The sequence below is a fragment of the Stegodyphus dumicola genome, chromosome 1 (assembly GCF_044657685.1).
Source record: "Stegodyphus dumicola isolate Sdum_Otavi_A_Nest chromosome 1, ASM4465768v1".
Classification (NCBI taxonomy): domain Eukaryota; kingdom Metazoa; phylum Arthropoda; class Arachnida; order Araneae; family Eresidae; genus Stegodyphus; species Stegodyphus dumicola.
This window is the reverse complement of record NC_140768.1, coordinates 225762327-225775010: the sequence shown is the minus strand read 5'-3', so window position 1 is coordinate 225775010 and position 12684 is coordinate 225762327. Positions and strand designations below refer to the sequence as shown.

At 32.1% G+C, this 12684-nt stretch overlaps 1 protein-coding gene across 1 annotated transcript; it reads left to right on the top strand.

Annotated features, from left to right (window-relative positions):
• The first annotated feature begins 253 nt into the window (after positions 1 to 253).
• Positions 254 to 6555, top strand: nero (deoxyhypusine hydroxylase nero). Its single transcript, XM_085826128.1, has one exon. It carries the CDS (start codon positions 343 to 345, stop codon positions 1261 to 1263), a length of 921 nt encoding a protein of 306 aa, XP_085682254.1. The 5' UTR covers positions 254 to 342; the 3' UTR covers positions 1264 to 6555.
• Positions 6556 to 12684: the final 6129 nt, after the last annotated feature.

Sequence of the window (12684 nt, the reverse complement as noted above, 5' to 3'; positions counted from 1 at the left end):
TTTTATGTCCTATGACATAAACAGCTTGAAATTTTCAAACAATTTTTTGGATTAAAGGCTCTAAAGATAAGGATAAATAACATTAATTAAAAAAAGTTATATAAACTACATATAAATTTAGTACGGATTATTCATTCTCTCGGCAATGCTTTGGTATTTTCCTAAAATAATGGAAATATTTTTTTTGCGATAAAGCGCCAAATACGACAAATTTAAGGTAACCCTAGATTTTTGCGCATGCGCAGCTGAACAGTTATTATGGGGGAAAGCACGGAATAAGTCTGTATTTAACGTCCCGTGAAAAGCTTATGGTACGGAGGTTGTCACGTGTAATTTTGAGCAATGGAATTGTCGAAGGAAAATAAACTGTTAGTTGAAAGTATCGGTAGAATATTAATTGATGTAAAGAGACCAATGAAAGAAAGATTTCGAGCATTATTTACTCTTCGAAATATCGGAGGAGAATTGTCTATAAAATGCATTGAAAAATGTTTTGAAGATTCATCTGCTCTACTAAAACACGAATGTGCTTACTGCTTGGGTCAAATGCGAGATGCATTAGCTGTACCTAAGCTAGAATCTATTTTAAATGATGCAGAAGAAGAAGTAATAGTTCGTCATGAAGCCGCAGAAGCTCTTGCTGCTATAGGGCTAAAAAGCAGCTGTTCTGTTCTTAGAAAGCATTTAAATGATCCCAGTCGTGAAGTTTCAGAGACTTGTCAAATAGCTCTAGAAAAACTGCAAGACAAAGAAATTTACAATGATGATCTCTCTCAAAATCCTTATAAGTCTATCGATCCCACTCCACCACTGCCTAAAAGTATTTATAATTCGGTAAATGAACTGGAATCAATCCTTTTAGATGAATCACAGACACTTTACAAACGGTACCAAGCAATGTTTAGCCTTAGAAATATGGGAACCGATGATTCAGCCTTAGCTTTAGCCAAAGGACTTACGTGTGGATCTCCACTATTTCGTCATGAAATAGCATATGTTTTGGGTCAAATGCAGAATAAATCAACTGTGAAACAGTTAGCTGAAGTTTTATTTAATGAAAATGAACACGAGATGGTTCGACATGAATGTGCCGAGGCTTTAGGTGCAATTGCAACTGAAGAGTGTATGGAAATTTTAAATCGTTACGTCAAAGATGAAAAGAGAGTTGTACGTGAAAGTTGTGAGGTTGCATTAGACATGTGTGATTATGAAAACGGTAAAGAGTTTCAGTATGCTGATGCATTATTAAAAATAAGTGCATAAATAGCTGGATTGTGTTAAAAAAATACCAATTCTGTGGAGGATGTTTTACAAAGAAAAATGTACAAGAAACAGATTCTTGTCAACAAAAATTGATCCCACTTAGAGAATAAACAATTTTTGGTTAAAGTGCAGAATCGCCCACTTCTTTAGTTGGCTTTTTTTTTTTTTTTTTTTTTTTTTTTTTGCTTTTTACAAGAGTAAAAAGAATTGGATATTTGTCAATTTTCTTTGACTTTTTAAGTGAAAATAGGTCGATGTGTACATGGATAAAGTAAAGGGAGTCAAGTTCCATTTTTGTGCAATTCTGAGATGTTTTTTTTAAGTGAAAATAGATCGATGTGCACATGGATACCGAGTTAGTGCAATTTTTAAAAACGCGCCAAGCAGTGGGCGATTCTGCACTTTCTCCTAATTTTTCTCATTCGTATTTTAAAAAAATCTAGTTTTTAACAATTTGAGTTCTAGTTTTTAACTGAGAGAAACTTTTTATTAACTTCAGGTTTTTAACTTGTTTTTAGACATAAATCTTTGTGAAAGGTGTGATTGACCTTAAATAGTTTTGTTTTTGACTAATTTTATTATATAAATATTTTTATTTTTGAATCTGTTCTTTACATGATATCCAAAATATGTATTAACAAGAGCACAATGAATATATTACATTGTATGTTGTAATATTACCTAACTGGAAAGCAGAAAAGTTTTTAGCTTTGATCCTCACTAATCCTTAAGTCCTTCCCTGGTTAAACTTTTAAGTTTTTAAATTTTTCTTGTTGCTCATAAAATCTATATATTATGAATCTATTATTATTACCATCATGGTACTCTTTTGCTATTGGGACCAGATTCAGAAATATATATATGTATTACTCATATCCATATGTATGTACACTGCTAAAAAAAAATGGGACAGTGTTATATCTCCCGTTCTACTGGGGCGATTCACGAAATTCAAATTGCGTTCTTCATGCCTCGAAAGCGCGACTTAGGATATATATTAGATTTATATATAGCACTATTCTAACATAGGTATTTTGACACAAAATCGGACTTTTTCTGAAATAACACACCAATTTTTTTACATATTTCGATTCTACGACTCAAATTATGCCAGAATACCAAGTTTTGTAAAAATCGTACGAGTAGTTTTTGAAATATTAGCTCTCAAAATTTTAGCTCCTCAATGTTAATTGAATTTGGTAAATATTTATTGATATCTCTTTTTTTATTAAACTTTTTTTATTTTTTCTCTCACATTTTGAAATTTAGGTTCATTCCAAATAAAATTTACCCATTTTTTGTGTTTTATTTTATAAATTTCTATTTTTAAATAATTTTTATCAATTTTTCAAAAAAAATTTTGAATTATAACCTATAAAATTTTTACCATCATCTTAAAGTAGGTATATTTTTAAGCATATCTGCAAAAAATTAGACTTTTTTATTAAAATTTTCTAAGATATACACAAATTTACATATTTTCGCATTTTGAAATTTGGCATACATTTTTTGAGCGATAATAACGCCAAATGTGGTCGATGGATATTTGTTACACTGTATTGCCACAGCTATTTTTCACCTTAAATTTCAAGTAAAATTTTACGGAGAATTTATTATATGACATTTTTTCCCTCAATGATGCGTAATAAATATTTAGTAATACTATATGAAAAGCTATTTTTTAATATTTTTTTAATTTCTCTCTATCTTTTTTTTTTTTTTTTTTTTTTTAAATAAGAGTAAATTTTTACCTTCGGCGTTTTATCGTCTGCTACTTTATTTCGTTTAAATCGAATTGTCTAAAACTGAGAATTTCCGTTTGATGTTTATTTGAATTTTATGACATTAACTGCACAATTTATTTCTAAACAAACTGATGCTTTTGAAGTGGCTGAAAGAGCGGCTGGTACTATCATCCATATTTTTAAAGCACAGTATACTTTTATAGAAACATAAGATTTAGAATAATCATTTTTATAAAAGTCAAATTATGATATAAATATACAACCTTCTAAAGACTGAATTAATGGAAGTTCAATGGTTATGTAGAAATGATCTGCAGCTACTTAATCGCTGGATAAGTCAGCAGATTCCGTGGACAAGTAAGAATAATTATATAAACGACACCCAACATTCTGAATTCAATTAACAATGAGGATACGATGTTTATTAAATGAATTCAAGAAGTTTTAAAACATAAAAAATCAACTCATTTTTTATCCTAAAATGTATTTTTGTGCGTAGCGTATTTTCATTATTCTAATTTAAAATTCTAATAATTCTTTAAATTCTAATTTAGAATGTAATTGTCAAGAACTGATTCCTAATCATCAGTAATATAATAAGTAATTATTACGGTTATTAATAAATCCTTCTTATAAAGTAATTGCAAATATTTCAAAAAACTTTCTGTCTGAATGCAAATATTTTTCTGTGCAAATATTTTTAATTTTATATTAATCAAGATTGCACACGATATTATTTATTTGCACTTCGATTCTTAACGTCAGTTCTAGTAGAAGTTACAAATCAATTATATTTAATTAAGGATTGGATTGGATTATTTAATTATGGCAAAGCACACGAGGGCTATCTGCCTAAAGGGAGGAATGCCTTCGTGGAGGACTTTCTAAGGAAAACTGGCTCGTATACACGTTACACATCGGGAAAACCACGAAAACACCCATGCAACCAGCCCGTTCGCGGGATTCGAACCTCAGACCGAACTACCAGTGATCAGCGTCTTTACCGCTCGGCCGTTTGTGGGCCTTTATGAAATGGAAGGCGATAACTTTATTTAAAATGATTGTCAGAAATACCAAAATGTTTCGAAAAGTTGGATACTTTTTAATATACTTTCAGAATGCTTAAAGAAAAAGAGAAGAAAAATAAATTTTTTCGTAAAATTTAGTATTTGTATTTTTTTAATTTAAAACTTTTCAATGTTATGATATTTGATTCTTGCGATTTCAAAAATAAAATATTTGACTAAAATATGAATAACATTTTAAGAAATAAATGTAGGATAAAATTGTGTAAAGCAATGGGCACAATGATAAAACTGTTTAAAGCAGTGTATGCAAGTCATCCTAAGTTAAAATGTCGGTTATACATCTCTCTTATTTACATATATCTTTTCTGAACGGAACATTGAAAGGCGTGTAAAACTGTGCTTTACTGTATTTTCTCTTTTAATATGGTATGCAGTTTTCAAACTCATCGTAGTCTGGGTTACAAAGTATTCTTCCGAAAGAAACACAGTTCAAATAAATAAAATCAAATTCTGGAAAATTGATATTAATAAATATATTTAAAATGCTCAGTTCGAAGAAATAAATAGAAAATTTTAAAACAATTATCTGAAGAGACAATGCAACACAAACAATTAAAATAAAAGTATAAAAATTTTAAAATTACCTAAAATAATAACTATGACGAAAAATATATATAAAGAAAACTATTTAAAAAAAATAAACGCTGCACCTTTATTTACGCAGTTTGAATAGGTGAATAGAAATTTTTAAAACAGTTATTCGGAAAAAAAAAAAAAAAAAAAAAAAAAAATGCAACTTAAACAATTAAAATGAAATTCGAAAAAGAAAAAATTACTTAAAATAATAAGTTATAATTAAAAATATAATATAAAGAATATTATTTGGAAAAAAGGAACGATGGTGACTTTTTTTCCTCTCACGGGAAAGGAAACTAGGTTGCCATATATTAAGAAGTTTGCCAAGTGAAGTATTCTTGGCGCAAACTGACAAAAAAGTGGCAACATAAATTTGTGAATTTCTCCGTAAATTTCGCTCCAAATTTTACAAAATTTCATATTTAGGCGTAATTTGAGTCGTAGAATCGAAATATGTAAAAAAATTGGTATGTTATTTCAGAAAAAGTCCGATTTTGTGTCAAAATACCTATGTTAGAATAGTGCTATATATAAATCTAATATATATCCTAAGTCGCGCTTTCAAGACATGAAGAACGCAATTTGAATTTTGTCAATCGGCCCAGTAGATCGGGAGATATAGGACTGTCCAATTTTTTTTTTTGAGCAGTGTACATTTATACATGCATACATGTACAATACATACATACATTTCTGATTTCAGTCCCAATAAATTAAGAGTACCATCATTTATTTAGTTTATTTAACTCAGCAAGTAAAAACTGGTGAATTATAAATGCCTTGCATTATCCTCAGATGGAAATGTGTATCTTTCAGACAACTGTTAAAAGGCCACAGCTGCTAACTCACACAGTTTTGTCAACTGTGAGAGTTAGCAGCTGTGCTATCATAAGATAGCAGGTCTCCCAATAGGTCACAGAATCTCCAAATTTTTAAGTTGGGAGCCTTTGCTCAATTAAGCTTCTGCTTGTTTTCCAGCAATAAATAGAATTTGTTAAATTAATCAAATTGTGCAATTCTATTCTCCAATCCTTAGTGAATTTAGGCATAAATTTTCTCATTCTTATTTGACCTGTATTGCCGTGATTACTTAGACATTTGTAGAACTTATGAAGATTCAACTAATGTTTAATCACTAAATATTTGTATTTTGTTTTCCATCAATACTGATGCATTAAGATTATTCAAACATTAGTATTACAGCAATTTACATTGATTTCTTTCTCTAGTCAAGATTTACTTCATGTAAAAAAGTAAGAAAAGAACAAAATAAAATATAGAATATGTACTGAATCATACATTATAAAGTCAGTTTGGATTTCTTTAAAATGATGTTGCCAAACAATGTGAAAATCTAAATTTTTTTTGACTGTGCATCTATTTCCAAGAAACTGTTTTCATGTGGAAGATCCTAATTTTTCATATTTCAAGATCGGCAGCATATTAAGCAATGTTTTCATGTATTTAGCTGAGACAGCTTTCTTTTCGGTGGATAAAGTTATATAAATTAATGAAACTCTTTGTTATTTTTTACATTCTAAGAGAATTTGTTAAATAAAGTAATAAAAAATACATTCTGATTATTCACACTCCTATTAAAAATTGACTGTGATTTGGTGACTTTGCGAGTTGTTTAAAAATAATTAGCCATCTTTATAGGTTGTAGATATTGTTTTATTTATAGCAATTAATAAAAAGAGGCATTTTGTAAAAAAATAAAATTTCATGCAAAAACATGCGTGACCAATAGTTACACATTTACAGTTGGTGACTTCAGTGGAATGATGTTTAAATGTAATACATGTAAATTCATATGTGTGCAAATACCTGTATGGAAGGGCATAAGCCTTTCTAAAAATAAAATTGGTACTTGGAATTGGGAATTGGTTTATTTATGATATGATATACAAAGTAAAGTATACTTTATTATTTGTAAAAATAATAAACCATTTAAAATAAAATGGTTATCCATTTGCACAAAGACTATTTGCGATCAATATTAAACTAATTTAGTGTGCATAATATAGCTTGTTGCTTGATTTGCAGCAGAAAGTCATCGATGAAAGAGTTTAATAATTCAATAAAAAAGGTTTAAAAGGATATATTGTAACAAATTGTACTTTTATGTACTCTAATGTACTCCATCTATAATTCTTGTTCTCAGAAGTATAGTTAGGGCTGGTTAGGAAAAATTCTTAGCATCAGATAATTTTTGTACATTTACTGCAGATCTGCACAATACATGTCACAAACTACATTACAACTTTGTAGAAGACCATTATATAAAAAGCATCACTAAAAATTAATAAAAAATGGCCTTAATTTCTCTAAATTCTTGAAATCAAAATCTTCAATCATAAAGACAATGGTGATTTGGCAGTTGGATAGACATCCATGGGCAATAGCTGTCATCTCTTCTGTTGTGGAATATGTCATTTTTTAACTGTCTTCTTTGGAAGAGCATTAAAGGGTTAGAGATTACTGCCAGTGGTGTAAATAAGGATAACGTAATGTATGTATGCTGCTAGGTGTCTCACAGAACTAATTTGCATATTTAATCTATAAAATATTCTTTTCACGTGCCTTTGTGGCCAGTGCTTAAATTGCGCCGGAGCATGGCTCCGGTGCTTCTCAAATATTAAGATAAATTACAATTTTAGCCAGAGTGCACCGGAGCCCTAAATAAGATGAGCTCCAGTACTTCTTTTTATAAAACTGAATCACAATTTAAAGGGAACAACAAAATTTAGAATTCCTAACGTTTTAGTTTAACAATAAGCGGACTTTGCAATACTCTGTTTCCCTAGAAATACGAACTCATGAGTACATGAGACGTTAAAGTAAAGTCCCCTCACTCACATGCGGAAACCTTTCCCTATAAGAAAAGCAATAAATTTGGGGGAGTTTGTTTAGGAACGCCTAAATTTCTCACCATGCCATTGTATCTAGTGTATTGTTGTGGATGCTTACAGTTATCCTCGCAGGAAGCAAAATTTGTGTTCTGAAATGTGCATTAAGTGACAGTGAGTACAAAAAGAGTGAAATACTGCGATAAACATAGTCCTCCTACAGTATCCACTAATTGGGGGGGGGAAGCGTAACCAGCAACTTTACATTTAGGCGTCCGATTCGGGACTCATTTACCCCTGACACCCATCTGCTTGATGCCTATAATTATATCAACAGAGAGCCGCTGTCAAAGAGAGCGTTCTCTCTCACTGATTCCCCTCATTTTTTGTTTCCACCCACTCACACCCTCATTCTGTTTCGTCCTGGAATTTTCATCAGCTACACTTTAAGTATATTTAATTTTTGTGATGATAAAAGAACTCCCCCCCCCCCAACGATCAGAACTCAAATTGGGCCGGAACCTACCGTATGTCGGCTCTAGTGCTCCTTTACGTAGATGAATAACAATTTCAGTAGAAATTTTATTTTAACAATAAAATTATATTAAATTTCAATTTATCTCTTTACATTTTATTTAATTTTAATTAGTTAATTACTTCAATCTTTAATTATTTCAATAATGAATTATCTAATAATTATCAATTAAATTATAATTGATTAATTATATAATAAATATCAATTAAATTATAATGAATTAATTACCGTATTTGACGGCATATAAGACACACTTTTTTTTCCTAAATTTGGTCTCAAAAAAGTTACCTGCGTCTTATACATGAAGGACACAGATTAACTTTCAGTACTGAATGCTATTTTTAGCCCGGATAAAGGTCTAGCCACGCATAATTTTTTCTACATCTGCCATAATTATTTTGTGCATGTGTGAAATATCTGTCACCAAAAAGCGCCAAAGCTCAAAGCTGATGTCAAAGTTTGAACATGTTCAACGATCACATTACGTCTATGGAGCCTTTCCTTCTTTACATAGACTTTCTTTGACTCATCCGACGGTGTCGGTGCTACTCTGTATAAATGTGTCGGTATCGGTGCTTAAAACTGTTTGTTTTAAAAAAATACCCTGAGAAAAGATGACTAAAGGAAACAAAAGATTAAGCTATGCAATTCAATATAAACTAGGAGTGTTAAACTACGCCAAAGTGCATGGAAACAGAGCAGCAGCAAGGCATTTCAGTCCACCACCTAGCGAAAAAAAATAGCTTGCCTTTTGTTAATTTTCCTTAATAAAAATACGTTTGGTAATTGCATTCAATGATTGTTTATTTGGCTTTTACGAAACGTGAGAACTAAAAGAAACCACATTTTAAGTGGTAAAGACATCAGGTTAGTTGGAAGCAGAAAAGATAAAAAATAGCAAACGCCTTTGCCAGGAATCGAACCACGGAATTCTGAAATACCAGCTCAGTGTGCAGAACGAAGGCACGTTAGGGAAGTGGGAGAAATACCTTATAAAGTGTTGAAACTTTTTTACCTTATGTGTGGCCTTCTAAATAAGGGTGCGTCTTATATGCCGCCAAATACGGTCTATAATAATTATTGATTAAATAAGAATTTATAAACATTAATTAAAAAGCTATTAATTAATTTGATAATAATTAACTATTTAATTTTTAAATTATTAATGCGTTTAATAGTCATTTTGTTTATTTATTTACTCTTGTTTCTTTCTCCTGACGGTCTTCCATAGGGCTCCGGCACTTCTAATCTTAGAAATTAAGCCCAGTTCGCGGTATGTCTGATGAATAATTGGGAGTCCAGATTTCGAGTCCTGGCAAGGGCTTGCCGAATTTCTTCAGTTTTCTAGCTTTGACAAATTCTAAAATGTCTCTACAGTGGTGCCCAAACTAAAAGACAGTGGATGATATTTCATCCCCATCAGGATTTAGGGAATGGGTGCTCTCTTCCCCAGTTGCCCTTTAAAAGGAGAGTATATAAGGTATGTTTTTCCTCTTTTCTGCATTATTTTGTGGTGCAACTGGAAGCACATCAAATGTTTAATTGGGAGGTCTGGAGTTTGAATCCCAGTAAGGGCTTTGTGGCTTTCTTCAGTTTCGTGGCTTCAAAATGTCTGTATAAATATATAAAAAGAAAATGCTTTCTCTCTCTCTATATATATATATGATGCAGATCGGGAGCCTTTGAAAATATATAAAAAACATTAAAATTGAATGGAAAGAAACTGCATGTTTTTGTTCCAGACAAATGAGGGTCAGAAGTGACAAATTGATAATCAGAATTTTTAGATAAGTTTTGAATTTCTTGAGGGGAGCGTATTACAGTGTGGAAAAAAAGAAGGTATGAAAGCTCAGGACCTTCACATAGTCCAAAAAAATTTTCAAAGCTCCTCTTCTTAGGAAATAATTTTGTATTATTGTCATATGCCAAATGTTCTTGCAAATGTGGAAAAAAGATAAGTTAGCTTTGGGTAAAGATTAAAAATTACTTTGGACATTGTCAGCTACACATAAATCCTTGCTTTCAAAGTTCAGTTAGATAATTACCTTATTTACATACTTCATGATAGTGGTTTGATATGGAAAAACTTTTAAGATCTTAAAATTGCTTTTCTTCCCATCTTTCTATTTAAAACTATTTCTTCACTTCGTAGTCTTCAATTTGGTTAATCTTCGAATTATGGTAACATGGCGAAAATTTGGCAACCAACCCTGCTACAGCAACCTGCTAGTTTTTTTTGGACGCCATTTTGTTTTCACGAAGTTAAGGCATGTTTTTTTTTTTTTTTACTCAACATTTTTTCCAACAATCTGCTAGCCAAATTTCGCTTATACTAGAACTTTTATGAAACAAAAGTGCTTAATCATGAAGAAGATTAGGTGCGAAATTGGGAGAAAATGCAGAATCGCCCACTGCTTGCCACGTTTTTAAGAATTTCACATACACAGTATCCATGTACACGTCGACCTATTTTCACTTAAAAAAACATCCCAGAATTGCACAAAAATGGCATTGCGCACACTCTTGACTTTATCCATATACACATTGACCTATTTTCACTTAAAAAGTCAAAGAAAACTGACAAAACTCCAATTCTTCTTACTCTTGTAAAAAGTGCCAAACAAATAAGTGGGCGATTCTGCACTTTAGCAACGAAATTGTTTCTAAGTGCTTATTAGCTAAAATCACGATCGGAATTTTCCGGGAAATGTCACATTATATGTCTCATGATCTCTCATTCCTCTGAGACAAAATAATCTGTGATTTGAACTGTATACTTCTCAGATTATTGCTAAAGTCCTAGCTAGTAACCTTTATCTCCTTACCAAAATGTCGCCAAACTACCTGTTACCATATTCCAAAGATTAGCCTTTGATTTTATTGTTTTCGCCCCTGCCCTCTGTTGTCAGAATATCTGAATAAATTTCTTAACTTACTTATGCATATTAATTTTAATATATTCATAAGGAAGCACTTCTGCAGAGAACCCGGTAAATGTAGGCGATAACAGTTCAAACGTGGTAACCCGGCAGATTCATCCTATTCGCTTGTTTGAAGGTAGCAACCCTTCCTCTTACGTTCATTTTGTTGAATTATTGCCGTAGTTGTACGCATTTGCCGATTTAAATTATTCTTCACTTATTTATTATTATTTTTCTGTATTTTCACGTTATTTTTGATGAACTTTTAAAAATAAATAGATAGAAATATTTTAATATAATTAAGGATGTTTTCGGTGACATTTTTGCAGTGGAAAATATGGTAGGAGGGAAGTTAATGATAATTGGTAAGACGGCTGTTAACTTAGTGTTAAGCCCGCAGAACAACGAGGTTCCAACCCCTAAATTATTTTGACTTCTTAGGCCGCCAAAATATGCATTTTAAATAATTAATTAAGTAATGTTTTTATTTTTATTATTGGTTATTGTAATCTAAAAGAATGAGAAAAACAATATTTCTGGCTTAAAACTTTAACCAGATAATATATTGTTAATGCTTTTCCAACAATAACATTTGAGAAGATTTTGGGTGTGACACACAATTAGATGATTCAAATTGAAATAAAAAATATTATTTATTCTCTAAAATGACAGAATAGTTTTATGTATCCCCAAAGTCATCAAAATTAGCAAATCACTACTTGTGTAATGAATCCAAGTGCAAATGACTCTTCAAAAATAATAAAATATACAATTTTCTAGTTTTATTAACAATGCTACCGAAGAGAATTTTAGAACTCTTGAAGATTATTGGTACAGTCGAAAGTCGTTAATTCGGACACCCATAATCCGGACCTCAAATCTACAAACTTTCTGCACATGCGTCAACGTGTAAGACCTTTACGGCTGCGAATATGCATGTGCGTATGCGCATAATACATTTACGCATGCTCGCTTAATGTACACTGGTGTGCAAAAATTATGGACGAAGTCGAAAAATTAGCATATCAGCTAAACGAAGAGGCAGAGCGGACAGAAAGACCAATCAGGAGATTAGGTAAGGTGATGTACGGTAGCACATGTGCAGATATGCAGGTAGATGTAATGGGGGAGTGTCTGAGTAGTATAAAGCATGTTGTCGGTGTAAGATCAGTATTTCTGGCAAAGAGATTGCACGCCGTATAGCAGTTAAAATCGCACCGAGTTGCTGCCTCAGCGAGAAATGGCGAATAATCAATCTGTTAGACGACATCTGGATGCTTTTACCTGAGGTCGAATCATTGGGAAGTTGGAGGAAGGCTGCAGTGTGACAAGTGTGGCTACAGAGTTCGGAATTGCTCACAGCATCGTTTCACAACTTTGGAGACAATTTCAAACTACAGGAACAGCTATCCGGGGGTTTAGTAGTGGTCGTCCACGAGGAACCTCACCCGCAGATGACCGGTATATTACCTTACAGGCGGCAGACAGCAGGAGAAATCGCTAGACACACGACACAGACGACTGGACGACCGATATCGCGTTTTACCGTGGCCAGAAGACTGCACGGTGGTGGTCTGTTTGCATGACGCCCTGTACGGTGTGTACCTCTAACGCCTGCCCATCGGAGAAGGCATTCTCTGTGGTGCTGGGAACACCAGAATTGGAAAGACAATGAATGGGGACGAGTACTCTTTACAGATGAGAACA

Excerpts from the sequence above, each read along its gene's own strand:
- nero (XM_085826128.1), top strand. The coding sequence starts at position 343 with ATGGAATTGTCGAAGGAAAATAAACTGTTAGTTGAAAGTATCGGTAGA.